Source organism: Glandiceps talaboti, chromosome 5 (assembly GCF_964340395.1).
Source record: "Glandiceps talaboti chromosome 5, keGlaTala1.1, whole genome shotgun sequence".
NCBI classification, from domain to species: Eukaryota; Metazoa; Hemichordata; class Enteropneusta; family Spengelidae; genus Glandiceps; species Glandiceps talaboti.
In genome coordinates this window covers 1,801,158-1,819,311 of record NC_135553.1, presented here as the reverse complement: position 1 = coordinate 1,819,311, position 18,154 = coordinate 1,801,158, and the positions used below count along the sequence as shown (strand labels likewise).

General features: G+C 37.7%; 1 protein-coding gene across 1 annotated transcript; it reads right to left on the bottom strand.

The window, feature by feature from the left end:
* Positions 1 to 659: 659 nt before the first annotated feature.
* Positions 660 to 6,242, bottom strand: LOC144435851 (integrator complex subunit 15-like). The gene is made up of 7 exons (XM_078124487.1): positions 6,128 to 6,242; positions 4,994 to 5,226; positions 3,834 to 4,064; positions 3,027 to 3,189; positions 2,094 to 2,588; positions 1,354 to 1,393; positions 660 to 1,040 (listed from the first exon to the last, which is right to left on the bottom strand). The coding sequence occupies exons 1-7, from the start codon at positions 6,144 to 6,146 to the stop codon at positions 929 to 931; spliced, it is 1,293 nt and encodes a 430-aa protein (XP_077980613.1). The 5' UTR covers positions 6,147 to 6,242; the 3' UTR covers positions 660 to 928.
* Positions 6,243 to 18,154: the final 11,912 nt, after the last annotated feature.

Sequence of the window (18,154 nt, the reverse complement as noted above, 5' to 3'; positions counted from 1 at the left end):
TGTACTGTAGTAAGTTACCCAGTTGGGAAGTACCAGTAAATACACGCACTGTAGTAAGTTACTCAGTTGGGAAGTACCAGTAAATACATGTACTGTAGTAAGTTACTCAGTTGGGAAGTACCAGTAAATACACACACTGTAATAAGTTACTCAGTTGGGAAGTACCAGTAAATACATGCACTGTAGTAAGTTACCCAGTTGGGAAGTACCAGTAAATACACGCACTGTAGTAAGTTACTCAGTTGGGAAGTACCAGTAAATACATGCACTGTAGTAAGTTACCCAGTTGGGAAGTACCAGTAAATACATGCACTGTAGTAAGTTACCCAGTTGGGAAGTACCAGTAAATACATGCACTGTAGTAAGTTACTCAGTTGGGAAGTACCAGTAAATACATGCACTGTAGTAAGTTACCCAGTTGGGAAGTACCAGTAAATACATGCACTGTAGTAAGTTACTCAGTTGGGAAGTACCAGTAAATACATGCACTGTAGTAAGTTACCCAGTTGGGAAGTACCAGTAAATACATGCACGGTAGCAAGTTACACAACACACAATAATGAGTATGAACTTTGTCAGAGCACAAGTACTAGTAATACACAAATATGCCTTTATTGGTATAAATGTATGTTTATAAGAAGTCTGTACAGTACACTGGAGACATTGGTTCTTGATTAACAAAAAAAACCCCATTCTATATCAATCTGTTCAAAATACACATGAATGAATAATAGAATGAAATACTAGTAAGCTGTCAATTATGCAATGTACCAGCTGTTTGATAAGATTATATCAAAGCTAAGTGAATATTTGAAATGAAACATCACTTCCTCCACACTGCTATTTGTATGATGTCTGCATGCAGGTAGCTGGACGAGTCAATGTTACTACAACGCCAGCTGCACACAGCCATGTATTTACACAGTATTCAATACTGCATTGGTATGTTTGACTCTGGTGCTCTGACAGGAGGCATACTCTCTACTGAACTTCCAATCCTTTGACCAGCATCCATGTGACTTAACACTATCTGAAGTAGCCTGTAATTAGATCAAAATATTATAAAGACAACATAATGTATTTGATAATTTGACACACACCTCAGTTCAATGTCATACTCTCAACTACCTATAGATTTCGACACACACCACAGTTATATGCCATACTCTCTCAACTACCTAGATTTTGACACACACCACAGTTCTATGTATGTCAAAATATGTCATGGATTGATAGCGAGGGAAATACCACATGACCAAACATGATAACAATAACTTGGTTTGTGTTCATATTATACCAAAACATCTCATGGATTGATAGAGGTAAAACAAGACCAAACATCATGATATTTACCTGGTTTGACGCAAACCCACAAAAGCATTTTTCAGGTCATCTAAAAACAAAATAAAAAATGAAAAAAAAAATATTTCAAATGTTGCAGATAAAACATATGTTGATATGTCTCATTTTGAATCCAACACTGGCAATCAAGAATCATTTTATCACAAATCGTTGTCATACAATGAATGCAATTGTGTGGTAACTTGTTCATTCAATCTACTAGTGTATGCTCTAAGTAAATTTAACATGCCACTAATGCACAGTAACTACATTTGACCCACCAACATTTGGTGTTCTTACTATGGTGGGTGAGTCACAAAAAATGATCACATGTTTGACTGTCGTGGATAGTGAGGCTATATAAATAAATTATTATTACTATTTTTTATCTAAAATTAATAAAGTTATGCAAATAGGCCATTGAAAATCTGTGATGTTCAACATGATGAGACTTGTTCGATATGGTAGAAGGGGCACAGATTGTGAGGTGGGAGACCCCACCACTACCCATCTTTGGCATTCTCATGCACCTAAGCAAGATTACATGTCCCTGTGATGGGATGTAGCCAACATTGTGGTAGATACATCATAAATCTGTGTGTTACCAAAACACTCTACTTCCATATATCAAACTAAAAAAATAATCCTGTAGTCTTGGTCACCATTTAGATTTAGTATTATGAGAATAAGTTAATTCAATAGGTTCTTTTCATGGCTAGTAATCTAAAAATATCATGTATTCAGTTACCTACCTTTATGACATGGCAAACTACCAGTAGACAGAGCTACCTGTGTTGCTTGTGCAAGTCTGTCCACTGCCGTCTCATATTTACTTGGATGTGAATTTTCTGCAAATATTTTGACTTTGTCACAAATATTCCTTATATCCATTACACTGAGTAAACCTCGATTGAAGTTCATGGCAGAATGAAATCTTTGATCATGCAGTAAAGTGGCATATGCAATCATTGTCTCTAACACACCAAAGTGTAAGTTGGAATACACTAAATGTGTCTTCCATTCAACATCTGCTTCCATCATGGGTGCCAATACACAACAATTGATTAGTCCAGCAATGGGAGTCAAAATATCAGTTGGAAGTTCCTTGGTATGTAGTTGATAGGACTGTAGAGAACCACTGACTAAGTGATGGTTTATATGTGATAAACACAACATTGGTTGTGTACACACCCAATCAGTCATCGCTTCAAGTAGTGCTATTGGCATAGATGAAAGCCTGGCTAAACCTATGGAAAGATGACATAGTACAAATACAATTCATTCAAATCTTATGTTTAGTTTAGATTAGTTTTGGACAGTTAGCTGTACAATTCAATCTTATTGCATTTGCCTTTATCTTTGTTTCAGTTATCCTTTGTATTACAGTTTACCTGACCTGGCTACCCTCAAGGTAGGACATTCTGAAGTCAGTGGTGCAAAACACTGGTACATGGAATAATAATTTGGCCAAACATGCCATTTGTATGGGGGGGGGGGGCACTTTACCCTGGCTCTGGAATGATTCTCTGAAGTCAGACAAAATATACTGTTGCTGTCCAATTCCCAGTCTTCTGTTACATATAGTTTGTGCATGTAATGAATATCCAATGGGTGATGAACCAGGTGAGACAAGACAAAGTCAATTTACTGTCAAGTGCATACATTACTAAAGTATGACAACTTACTTGTACTTGGTTTGTACAGCTGAGTAAGGGCTGTCAGGAACTGGCAGGCAAACAACGGTGAAAAGCTGGCTACAGTGTGCAGTGTTGTTAATGACCCTGGTACTAGCATACAGTAGTCATGTACGAGGGCTGAAGCTAAATCTGTTAACCAATGCTTCGATACCTAGGATGAAAAAAATGAATTTAAAAATCATAATTAACCAAATGTAAAGAATCATTACTACCATAATAGAAATTATATTGTGGAGTCATGATGGGTGAATGGTTAGCATGGCCGGCTTGGAATCTACAGGTTGTAGGTTCGAGCCCTGTCGCTGCCTGCTGTTTGTTTCTGAGTGGCTAAAGTCCTTGGGCAAGATTTGAACCACAACTGTGCCTCAGTTAACCCAGTTGTATAATTGAGGACCTGATAGGATGTAGGTTGCAATGTAAAGGCTTTAATCCTATGCGCTGAAATGGCTGCAATGGATTGTATGCTCCCCGGGGATTTGAGGAAGACTAAAGGGCCGTTGTGCTGTTCTGATCTGAGCCAGGGATAATAAATGGCGTGGGAAATGCTATATTATATGAACTCAACATTACTATCATTATTATATTATACTTACATCAACACTATGTTTGACATATGTGATAGATCTGAAAAATTTGAGACAAAAAAGCTTCATATAAAAGCTCATACTGTCCTGTTCTACAGTATAGTATGGCTTTTACAAAATATGACTTTTACCACATATTTTGGTAACCCTAAAAAACGCATTGATAACATAAACTGTGCTTCCTCATCAGACAATAGTTACAGTTATTTACCTGTTGAGTCATCAGTATAGCTGTACAATTCAATACTACTGTACATCGAACTGCTATGGCCAATGATACCAACTTATACAAAATATTTCGTTTATACTCCTCATTTTGATCTAATGATGCTGAACTGAACAAGATGTTAAAGACTGCATTTCTGGTTGCATCATTCGATTGGTTTTCAAAATAACCACATAACAGTTCCAGAAGTTGAAGTTCTTGTTTGGCTGTTAATCTCTGGAAGGAAAGTGCATGGTAAAAAGAAATGTAAACTTAGACATTGTACAGAAAAATGGATTCCAGGCTACAAATAGTCATGCTACACAGTAGAACAGGACAGTATGGATTCCAAGCTACAAATAGCCCAATCTGATTAAAATCCGATGTGGTGAAAGCGGCTAGATGTCCTTATTTACCTCTATTCATCGTGTTGTGACGTTTGTTTTGTTCGGAGTGATCGAGGCGGCGATCACTCCGAACAAAACAAACGTCACAACACAATGAATAGAGGTAAATAAGGACATCTAGCCACTTTCACCACATCGGATTTTAATCAGATTGCAAATAGCCATGCTATACTGTAGAACAGGACAGTACAGACTCCAGGCTACAAATAGCCATGCTATACTGTAGAACAGGACAGCATGTATTCCAGGCTACAAATAGCTATGCTACACTGTAGAACAGTACAGCATGAATTCTGGGTTACAAATAGCTATGCTACACTGTAGAACAGAACAGCATGGATTCCAGGCTACAAATAGCCATGCTATACTGTAGAACAGGACAGTATGGATTCCAGGCTACAAATAGCCATGCTATACTGTAGAACAGGACAGTATGGATTCCAGGCTATAAATAGCCATGCTATACTGTAGAACAGTATGGATTCCAAGCTACAAGTAGCCATGTTACACTGTAGCATGTATTCCAGGCTACAAATAGCCATGCTATACTGTAGAACAGGACAGTGTGGATTCCAGGTTACAAATAGCCATGCTATACTGTAGAACAGGACAGCATGGATTCCAGGTTACAAATAGCCATGCTATACTGTAGAACAGGACAGTATGGATTCCAGGTTACAAATAGCCATGCTATACTGTAGAACAGGACAGTAATATGAGTATGTATTCGAGGCTATGATATACTTCTGTCATACTTACCTTTCTAAGGTGTTTGAAATTGATAGTACAACAGAAGATAAATTCATCAACAATCTTTACTATATTTTCTGGATTTACAAGTGGTTGTGGTTGCTTCCCAGCTTCATAAGATTTACAGTAAGAACTCAGCATTAATAGTAAGTCCTTAGCACTCTGTGGAAATTCAATCCTGCTGAGTGAAGCTTGGAGTTCTGGTAAGGTATCAGACAATCGTCGATCACCCAGAGACAGATCTATATTAATATAAAATCCCAAAGATATTAATTTTATGATTGGATAAAACACAAGTTAGGCCAAAAAATATATATATCTGGTTCTGGTCAGCGCGTGCATGCCCTGAATACCATCGCGTCGATCCTTTTTTTCCCGATAATTTTTGCTTTCCCGTTTCCCTTATTTATTCCTGATATCAGGAGAACAAGCAGCTGAAATCTACCCTACATGCCAAGACTGCTTAAATACAAAGCCTAAACTGCTTCGAAGAAAAAGGAAGTTTTTCAAGAGATAAATATGATAGAACAGAGTATGTAAAGTGTCAAAAAAATGTGTATTTACTAATTTGCATTTGCAAAAAAAAAAAAAAAAATTCGCGTCGTCGCACCACTTTAGAAAGTTTACCCTGACCAGAACCAGATATTTTTTTTTTTGGCCTTATTGTGATTTTCTAATATCATTTGATTTGCATCACCATGAATGCTATGATTAACCATACCAATTATTGACATAGAAATATAGTGTTTGGACATCTCGGTATTATTTGTTTGATATCATAGAAGTATAACCACATGTACGGTCTATCTATGCATCTATAACCCTAGCTCTGGATCTCCCCTAATACATCCATGGTACAACCCACATTTCAATATGTTCATTGTAAATAACACTGACAGCCGCATTGTTCTTGAGTCTTGTCTGGCCTGCTGTCTCCCACCCTTGTGGAGCTACTTCTACAGTTCCTATTTCATTGTACAGAGGATTTTCCTGCTCTTATACTGCCTGATAAAGATATATGCACTGACTTAAAAGAACACAATCAAACTTATGAAACTTTAATATTGATAGTTGTGCATCATTACAAGTACCTGAGAGGATACACGCTACAACTACAATCACCACCACTGCACCAGTACTTACTTTCGCTAGGAAGAGCCATAGTAAATGGTTGTATCCGAAGCTTGTTGTTTCTTTCGACTTCTCTTTTATAAATGAAAGCAACTCAGTTGATACCACTACACATGAATCTCACATCTGGGCAGCGGGATCGGGACGTCGGGATGAGACACTCACGCTTCTTGGATGGATACCACTAGCTAGCACTACACGGCACTGCACTGCAGCTCGCTGATTGGCTCTACAAAGGTCAAACTCGGGTCACAATAACACTAACGACAGAGGGCGCATGTCACTTTGGATTCGAAGTAATAATCTGTGAATTTAGCATGTGATTTTAGTCATATGGCCCGGCCATGGCTCAATCTGTACGGAAATTTGTTTTTATAGTAAAAAGCTCTTTGAAAATTCCATACAGATTGATTCAAGTGACTGTGTTTGAAGATGTACTAAATCGACAAAACGACGGGTGATACAGTGTGGGAACTTGTCTTAGTCAAGAGTCAAATGGCCTGATGATGGGTGTACCTTAATCTGTCTGTGTCTGTGTCTGTGTAGTATTCAGCTGGTTGTTGGTTAGTTTTTTACATGTAAATCATAGAAAATGAGGCCACACGTTGAGTTTCTATACTATGTAATATCATGCATTTGCTTTTATTCTTAATTCTGGTTTTTAAGACTATAACTACTACAATTATTCTTTTCAAAATATTCTGCCGTTTAAAAAAATAGAATTGATTACGTACAAAGTTTTCATGCAAAATATGAGACTATAACATATTGATTGTATACTCAATCACGTGTCCTAATCTACTCGAAGAGTCGTACAACAATAACAAGTTATAAGTCTAACTTGCCGAATAGATGCACTTCCTCAAATCAAGATTAAAATTATGTCGTACAACGATAACAAGTTATAAGTCTTACTTGCCGAATAGGTGCACTTCCTCAAATCAATATTAACATTATGTCCTTCATGAATAATGATAAACCTTTTTTTTTTTGGTTTGATTTTTTTGTTCGATATTGAAAACAATAACAAGGTGAAAGTGAAAAAAACAAAACATACATGCACTTTTTAATTACTATGTACAGGCAACTACTAATGTCTGTCCATTGTTGCTGCAAACTACGATATTTACGATGCATGCATATCGTCGTAAACCACGGCCTCTTTTACGGCACCGTCCAAGACGTATTTCACAATGTCGCAGAAGAAATATCAACTCTGGTTTGCGAGAATGAGATGGGTTGTAAACCATTATTAGTATTACCGTGGATGCATCATGCGAGATCTGTGTTTCCATGTATTTGGTCTTTGAACTTCTCAGTTTGTATGATGGTATCTACTGTTTTTGATATCGAGATAGTCAACGACATCCACACTCTTCGACTATCATGTCTCTATAGTTTTCCTTTATAATTATGCCGGTGTCAACGTATATGACGCTCATGGGTTTCAGTTTAGTGGGTACACAGCATGGCTGTGGGTATTTATCTTCACCGTGGCTGAATCGTGCTAATGACATAAACACTGCGCGATTAGTTGCGTTCATGTGGGCCGACAAAGGAAATTGACAATCACCCATACATACCCTGGCGTCGATATATTCGGGACTGACCAACCAATAATCCTTGAAAAGTGACTGATAATGCACACGCAGTGACTCTTGACGACATTGATTGTCATTCGAAGGTGGACTTTCTGTCGGCTGATTCGTGGGTTTGCCGTTCAAAGCCGGACTTTCTATCTGATTCGTGGCTTTGCCCTTCAATTTCAAAGCCAGCATTTCTGCTTCTGTGCGATTCCTGGGTTGGGCAACTGAATCTGTCGAGCGGTTGAGCGCACGCTCTCGATCTGTTTTCGGTATGGGCCTCTTTTTCAACCTTGGCAACCTCGACCGCTTGTGTCTTGTATCCATAGTAACCTGGGTCGATGCCACCTCAGTCTTGTCCTCCATTTGGCCCTGCAAGTATCTAGACATCACCATGTTACCATGTTCATGTATCTGTCTGTTCATGTAGGTGACAAGTAAAGGCAAGTGTTCGGTAGAACCGTTCAGAGAAACCAATCGATAAAGTGACCCTTGGAAAGGACGGATTAGCTTAATTTCGATGTCCAGCTCTCGATATTTCATGGTTATGTTGCTGATCTCGAAAACAACAAACTTTCTTTTTCTTCCAAGACACTCTGTCTGTAAAAGTGAAATAGTTAAAAGCCTTCGTCATATTTAAAATAAAATATAAAGCAACATTCTGATAAACTGGTTGCAAGCAAAGCAACAGTACGGCAACGAGAAGGCTCATGATATTACCCATATAGTGTATACTCAGAAAAATATCACACGAATCCTGCTACTACAAATGTATCAATATACGCTCTACAAGATTTGTTTTTTCCACAAATGTAGGGGAAATATATTCATGTCAAAATGTTGTTATAGTGAGACTGTAGACTAGGAAAACAACAATGTAAGAAATACTACGCACCCCTATGCTCTCAGAAACCAAATTGTCCAAGGACAAGTTATGGATACAATCCAGGAGTAAAATGTGGTAATATATGTTTAAGCTGATTTGAGAAAGTTACTTTGACACATCATCTGACACAAAAGACACAAAATATTTGATCTCAGAGAAAGTCTTAACACCCAATGCTTCAAGGTACAGAATAGTTTGAATTTGTTAAATAACAAAATAAAATTGTAAGATATGTAAACTCCTACCCCCACCCCCCGCCATCTGATATACCACTCACCAGACAAAATAAGCGGAAAATGTCACAACATTAAAAGATAAAATTAAGCATTAAACAAACAAATATCATAACATTAATTATATGTCATAAACATGACATTTTATGCACTAGGCATAGTATGAGATAAGAGATGTTTTCCTACCCATGTTATTGGTCTGTTCTTGATATTAGATTTGTGTACAGATAAATGTAGAGTTGCATTCAGAATTTCTGTGTCATCCATAGATACCAAAGTTTCAGCCTGGTGATTTTGCAGTTTGAGAATCAGTTCGGAATGATCCAATGGATTGAAACCTTCAGCTATTCCTTCGAGGTCAAAGGTCATCCGCAAAATGTTTTTGCAGGCTATAAGAGTTAGAAAAATTTAAGTATAACTTTAGTAAATTGTCATATATTACCAGTGAATTACCAGTGTCGAGTGAGTGAATGTCGACGGACGAAAGTGACAGCAGGTATAACAGGTGGTTGTGTTCATGATTAAACACCAACTGCTTGAAAACACTTTAATTACATGTAAGAGGTTTTGATATCGATGCAAAAAAAAGTTGCAAAAAAAGACAGACACAAAGAGATAAAGTCCAGTGAGGGCTGGACCTCATGGTCCAGTATTAGTGCAGGTGGAAACAGGAATGCATGGGAACTGCGTTCGATAAAGTCAAAGTGTACTCTTCTTCACGTACAGAATGGCAAATCTATACTCAAACCCTAACTTTTTTTTTGAAAATCATTAAGTAAAACTTGTGTCACATGTAGATAAATGTTTAAACATGTCTTTCAAATTAAAATGATGGGATTGTGTGGTTGTTTTCTACTTTATGTACTCTACCAAGTAGGAAGACACCAGAGTATCCGGGGGAAATTGCGTTGTTCGCTAGAATTACACTACACAGTTTTTTGATCAACTTGGCTGACTTTGGGCGGGTTCGAACTCAGACTGCAGTGATAAGAGTCGCAAGAGACATTAACCGCTCGGCCTTCAACAACCCTAAACCCTATAGTTGAAATGATTATTTTATAGGTTGTGTATTGATAATATTATGGCTATTGTACACAAATGCAAGCCATACCGTAAACATTGCTTATATACAAATGGTAAACATATATAAACAAAATACTACAGGGTCTGTCAAATGACGTTGTTTTGTCTTACGTCACATTTTAGGACAGCTTATCAAAGTTTCATGAAAGTCCTGTTCCATAAACTGTTTAAATTTTACATCGAAGAACATTCCAGTAGTATTTTGAAATGTAAAAATATCTTTTTTTGTCTATCAATGATGTTTTGTTGCAACTTGTTTGTATTAAAACGTACGAATTGGAGTGGTGTCACGTATTTTTGGTTTAATGTCAGAAATTTTGCTGTCCAAACATAGGTAACAAAACCGCTTTAAACGTATTGGGGCGAAATTGTACTTTTTTTATTTCAAATTTTTGTACAAGGAGAAACAAAAGAGAGCATAACACAGTGGGATCACAAAAAACAAATACAAAGGGAGCAAAATATTTCAATAAATATTTAAATACCAACATTTTCCAATTTCTGCACAGTATGTCGCGCAATCTGTCTTTTCTTTTTGAAACATAAAACTCTGTTTTGCTACACGGACGTTCACCTTTATAACAAGATTGAATGAGAGAATTTAATTTGCAATTTTTGTGGTTTAAAAATTATCACAGGAAATATCGCCCAGAAAAATCTGTTTGTTGACAAAGTTCGTGGTGATTCCGGGGCTTTACCCCTCAGTGGTGAAACTGTTCCACATATTGTAATAGAAATACATTCACATCAACCAAAAGATGAACGGGGGTGGGGGGGGGGGCATCGATTTTGTTATAAAAAGGTAGAAACTATACAGTGGTAACTCTTGGAGGATTCATACGGTATAGCTTATGATTTGTATATAAAATGTTAGGCACTGAAACTTTGCAACTAAGATTCCATTGTCACCCTAATGAGCACATTAAACAGGTGCAGCCAATGAGTCATTTTTCTGAAATTATTACAGAAAGTTAAAACATAGCTAATAAACACTTTTTACATAATTTTACGTTTGATTCAAGATTGGATGGGAAAGTGAAAGCTGTTCGTATCTGCCCTTCCACTGCGATATTACACGACCTGTCCCCCCGCCAGATTTGCCTGCCCACTGCCCGCTCCCCGCAATTTTCGCCAAGATTTCCCCTCTCTCCGCTACTCTCTACCAGCAGACATATGGCCTCTGTCCACTAATCGTTGAAGCCCTAATGTTAAATTTACTCAGGATGCTATTTGGTATACTCACCAAAAAACAGTTTCTCCTTCTAATAAATACGTATTGACAGTTGTCAGTTGACATATTAGATTGTACTGCAATCTCAATGCACTGCCTAGCCTCGCCAGTTTGGATGACACACGTGGTCAAAAATTAATATTGTATTACACATTTAATTTACATCTTGTGAATATTGTAAAAAAAATAGTAATATTTGTTCACTAACTTCCTGAAAAAATATCGAAAACTGCCCGCTTTGTCCACTGCCTTCCCCTTTCCCCCATATCTTACAGCTGAAATATATGTTGCCCGCTGAAACACCGGGCCATTTTTCCCCTCGCTCTGGCCAAGCTTGGAAATAGCCCGCCCACTGAAAATCGTGTACTAACAGCTTTTTCCACGAACAGCTTCGTTGGCTGCACCTGATTAAAATGTTGGCTATGGCCCATTCATCTTCTTGAATATTTAAATTGTGAAAAGTAAAGTTTGCATTTAGAGGAATGAAATAATCGTATCGTTTAATATTGTATCGATAAAAAGAGTTATCTTTAACAAATTAAAACAGTACATCGCGAATATGACTGGAAAATATTAAAGGTGATTCAAAATGCTCACATTCACTATTGCTATTTTGCTAGACGACATGTTTGTGAAATGTATACTGGTTTTAAAACTTTTCAAAAGCAAAAGAATATAAATCTCAATCTCTCTCTCTCTCTCTCTCTCTCTCTCTCTCTCTCTCTCTCTCTCTCTCTCTCTCTCTCTCTCTCTCTCTCTCTCTCTCTCTCTCTCTCTCTCTCTCTCTCTCCCCAATTTGACAATTCCCTCACCTGATAATCTTCGAGGAGCAATACCAATAATTCTATCAACATCCATTGCTTTACCCAAACTCGTCTCTGGTATACCATATTTCTTCATCTCTTCCGCAGGTATCGCTAAATCGGTGTATTTCTTTAAGTCATTTATGTAGGGATCGATGCCATGTGTACTAGTCTCCCTATAGACCCCTCGTCTATCGTGTTGATACCTCGTAAGCCATGTACTTTCACATCGGTGGGACCGAAGGTGTACCGAGGTGCCGACACTACCAGCGACAAGGGAACTTAAAACGATGAAAACCAATGTAATTATCATCATACATCGCCGAATAAACATCATGCACGGGATTTGATTTAGGTAATTGTAATTGAAAAAAAATCATCAAGTAAGATCGCGGGTAAAATTGAGCGGAACACAGTCATGCAACACCGTGCACCCGCGATTACTGTATCTTGTGTTTCTTGGAGTACGCACTATTATGAATACCATAGACCTTTCTTGTAGGGTCTATGTTTGTACTGATAGTTGAGTTACTGTGAGAGAGGGAATGTGGTTGGACCATGTTATAAAAAACAAGGTTTCATAATCGGAACTGTCGCTGATTGAACAGATAAGCAGGCATAAATTTATACTTGTTAAGTATTCTGACGACCACAATATAGACATCGGCTCCGCCGAAAGCTCTTCAGGGGTTTGACCACAACCAATATTTATTAATAGATAGTGGAATGTGTTTGGAATCTCAGACCACTACTAAAAAAACATGTTCTATAGTGGCTATTCATTTAGACTCGCGTTAGAGGCATTTTTATCCTTTTCCCAACAACATTGTCATAAGACAGTCACAGACGAATCACTGTACATTAAAAAAACCCATAAACAACATAATTACACAGAAAAACACTGAATGTGCGACTTAACAAAAAGTTGGCAAATTGACACCATCGACGACTGTTTTAATATACAGGGACACGTTTACATTAAAAACATAAAATTTACTTACACTAGTTTATGATTATTACGGTTTTATAGTGCGACTTACAGTACTTACTTCAAAGTTCATTGACATGTCAATAGTCGGGGTCAAAATTAAAAGTTGAGTTCAGATAGACTGCCACACAATGCCCTGTTTGATAAGCTGTCTCTACGTTGGGCGTGAGTTGTTTAAACTTCTTATCCAATGATTCTTGGATCATGCTTGGATCAACTTTACATGTCCAATGAAAACCATTTGACAATCTGTAATCGACTATGTGAGCTTTGTCTTTCTCAATATCGAAAGACTACCAAATTGCATAGCTGTTTTTGGTCAGTGAAGTAAATCCAATATTCTAATTAATAGTTCAGCCCTTGGTATAACATAACAGCCGAAACGTCGGGTAGTTTATATAAATTTATAGATAATTATATATATATAAATTCTGGTGAAATAACTCTGGGCTTGTCTTTCTTGAAATAAATCCCCAATCATTGTGTTGTATATCTGAATAATTTCCAAATCTTCGTTGCATTGCGGTGTGCTGTAGAGTTCTGGATTTTTTCCAGACATTTGTCCTGACCTGCGTGGAATAGTCAAAATCAGACAGTGATCATGCAGAAAACCAAAAATAGTATTTGTTTAAAACTAAAGAACTATATTTTGTTAATTATATTTTGTTTAGTCTCTGACCGACAGTAAATAACTAAGTAATGGAATGTATAGGGACATATCTGAGATAAACAGCATATAATTTGAAGGTAAACATGTCACATTCCAAAAAAAATGAAAATGTACTTTTTTTCACAAATGTAAAATAATGTCTTTTACATAATGCTTCTATAGTCACCCGAGTTCGATTCACACACATTGCAACTTGACTGACAAATTCATTTTTGCGGTGCCATATTGGTTTTGTCATTGAATGGGCGCGGTTTCCCATGACTTCTCGCTTACAAAGAATGTACGATTTGACGATACTTCGCGAAGTTCAAAATTAATGTTTTACCTACAAATCAATGACGGTTTAGCATCATTTGTCTCTGACTAAGTATCATACATTTCTGTTGTGTTGCTGTTAAGACTTTGTGATGTGAAAGTCGCTGTTATCACCCAAATACAGCCAAACAAAACTGGTCTTGAAAAGTTCTGTACATCCATACATAACTTTGTCATCGATTGTTAGTGGGAATAGAGGATAAAACCGATGACATGCAACAAAGCCAATCTCCCCTATGGAGGTGAAACTTTCATCTACTTCAGTGTAGAAGGGGGGTGAGACAGGTATTCGTATGTACAATGAATTTTGTGGTTGCCCTATGCCCATATGACACTGTTGACGGAGAAATAAACATGTAAAAAAATACTATAGACATAAATTCTCGAAAGGTTTTGGGACCAACCATGTTACTAGTAACAAATGTAAAAGCTAATTTATATTGTCATCACGTGACTCCGTTTCATTCACTACTTAATTATGGCTTGGAGGACAGGCGTGTTGGGCATATACAGTAGGGTGTGGACTCCGTACGGATGTGTTGGCCATACAGTGCACGGGCGAGGACTAGCTCTGGATATATACCCTGCGGGGTTCCGACTCGTCGTCTCGACGATATATCCACAGCTAGGCTAGGATATACGGGACTGTTGGCCATACAGTTAGGCATAGACTAGTCCTGCTTGCATACGGAGTAAATCGTCCCTTCCTTCTCCTTGCATACGGAGTAAGTCGTCCCTTCCTTCTCCGTCCTGCAACTTCAACCGTGAAACCTGGGCTTACCAGAAATGCTGGTAACCAAAGAATTAACGCACCCTGTGGTTATAATATATTAGCAATATATACTATTTAGTAATTTTACCTCACCGTGGCTACAAAAGTCCCAGTTCGGAGGACTGAAAATCCCGAAATCACAAGTTCAACCGTAAGTTCAGGGTTCCAGATCACAGGGGCGTGTAATATTTCATTGTTTTCCAGGTCTACAGACTAAATATAACAACATTTTGATTAATATATATTCCTACATGTAAGGGAAGATAATATTTCTTTGTAGTATAGAGATTGATACATTTGTAGCAGCAAGATTCGTACGATATTTTCCTAAGAAAACGACATTCTAAGCAATAAGAAAACAACAATCTATGAAACACGCCCCTGTGTTCCAGATGCCCAACTAGACGTCCCGATCAAATATGGTGCGTTTGTAAGGTGGGACATTTGAAATTACAACTGGAACTGGAAAAGTTCCGATTTCGACACTTTTTTGGATCTTATCAGCGACTACTATCGTCAAAGTGATGTAAAACGAGTACATATTTGGTAGCTTTGTATGTAATTCTTTTGTTATTGGTGCGAAAGCATTTTTACTTTCGCACTCGACATAGGCGGGTTACATTAATTTGCTTTTCGCAGGACGGTGCGGTGCAAGGGCATGGGGCAACAATTCGTATATCAACAGTGGAATAACATTTAAATAAAGACAAACAAAAAAACCACGAAGACAATACAAGTAATTCCCAAAGATAGCATAAATTTTGCTATGGCATCGTGATACATGATAAATATCTGTAGAATGGCCAGGTACACATGTATAAGGAGACTTCTATATCATGGCTTTCAGATCAATGGCATCGAGAAATACAATCTGTGTAGTGTTTTCTGGCACAATACTAAATATATAATTTCAATGCACAAAGAAATATAATATCCTTAGTAAAATACTCTTTAGAATAATACTTCGATTTAGCTTGCCAGTTTGACGCACAGTGTCCAATGACAATGTGTGTATATTCATGATACATTTGTAAAAATGTGTCACGCATGTTGAAAGCAGATTGATTAGCGCCATACACGGCCATACTATTGACTCCTGCTGTTTTTCACGGCCTGCCTGTTCGCGATCGCGTGACTTTAATATGATTTCGAATTTTGGCTAACTTGTGGATAATTCGTTGTGTGCGAGCGCGTGCTCAACATTTGCTAAATTTGCTCACTGGGCAATATTTAAATAATAACACATGCCAGCAAGGTCAATATCAAAATTTAGTGCCTGCACAAGGGTTGGCACTCTTTACCAAGATTTTGATGATGCCCAAGCCGAAGTCAAGGACATCATCAAAATTTTGTAAAGAGTGCCAGCCCGAGGGCAGGCATTAAATTGTGATGAGCGCATGTGTTATTAATTTTATTACACCGTCCACTCATCATTCGTCCAACCATTCACATAGCTACTCTTCATTCATCATCATTTGTCATCGATAGAAAAGTTTCCCTTTCAAGGTGCATTTCCAAATTGTACTTGCAATACAGACATGGCATGCATTATTTGTAGGAGCTATTTAAATTGTATTTATTAAAATTTCTGCAAGAAATAAGCTTGTCGGGAAGCTTGTTTGACTTACTGTAGTCAGTTTGCCACCTCAAGTGCATAAAACTGGAAAACATGTGCAGAATAGATGTGCAATGGTCGAAATAAATCCAGTGGGCAATAGTGCCGGGCATTAGTCTGTGCACGCGCGGGCAATATCACCGCACGGGCAATAGTCTATTTAAAGTAGGTCATGTGATTCGATTCTGACCAATGACAGCTTGTGTAAGAACGTTGAGGTGTAATAACTCATTAGTATTGTCACTGGGCAATATCACAAATCATATTAGTATGATCACTGGACAATATCACACAAATTAGTATGATCACTGGACAATATCACACAAATTAGTATGATCACTGGCAATATCACACACTTGAGTGTCATCATAGGGCAATATCACATTTGAGCACCATGAATAGGGCAATATCACACTCCTGAGTGTCATCACAGGACAATATCACACTCTTGAATGTCATCACAGGACAATATCACACTCTTGTGTGTCATCACAGGACAATATAACACTCTTGAGTGTCATCACTGGGCAATATCACACTTGAGCATGATCACTTGGCAATATCACACACTTGAGCACAATGAACGGAGCAATATCACACACATGAACGTCATCACAGGACAATATCACACACTTGAGTGTGATCACAGGGCAATATCACACACTTGAGTGTGATCACAGGGCAATATTACACACTTGAGTGTAATCACAGGGCAATATCACACACTTGAGTGTGATCACAGGGCAATATCACACACTTGAGTGTGATCACAGGGCAATATCACACACTTGAGTGTGATCACAGGGCAATATCATACACTTGAGTGTCATCACAGGGCAATATCACACACTTGAGTGTCATCACAGGGCAATATTACACACTTGAGTGTCATCACAGGGCAATATTACACACTTGAGTGTCATCACAGGGCAATATTACACACTTGAGTGTCACCACAGGGCAATATTACACACGTGAGTGTCATCACAGGGCAATATCACACACTTGAGTGTAATCACAGGGCAATATCACACACTTGAGTGTCATCACAGGACAATATCACACACTTGAGTGTGATCACAGGGCAATATTACACACTTGAGTGTCATCACAGGGCAATATTACACACTTGAGTGTCATCACAGGGCAATATCACACACTTGAGTAAGTTGAACAAAAAGAGTAAGTAAGTAATAATATGTATTCAGCAATACATGCATGTTTTACAATTTGCTTTCCCGAACAGGACTTATACTATTTTCACAACAAAAGAATATTTGTGATAAACATGTGGGCACAATCACTTGGTCATAACATGTCTTATAAAATACAACAACAACAACAACAACAACAACAACAGAAATACTTAAAATTATAGCACAGTCACGGCTACAGTGCCTTTTGCCAGCTCATACCAATAACTGAAAAAAATCTCCATTGTGATTTCCAGTGGCAAAAAGAACTCATTCAAATGTACACATAATTACACAATGCTGTTAATATGACCCTGGCACTAATGCTTAGATATAAATATATTGTCTATATGTAATGTAAGTCCATGCAAATGAATTTCTTTCATGCATGACACAGTCTCTGTTCCCCCTTTCCATACAAACTTACATGAAAGACCTTTGGGCTAAGTCATTGATGAATCTCAAAGAAAATCAGTATCAAACACCGATATCATACCGTATAGAATAGACAGTCGTGTAATACATGCACACAATGGCATGGTTTTAGCATTTGAAATTAAATGCCAGAGTGATCACTGACAGGCACAAAAAAAGAAATAGTATCGGTCCTACTTTAATCAATAGGAGATGTGTAATAGCTTGCAATGGTTGGGTAGGTGTAGGCACT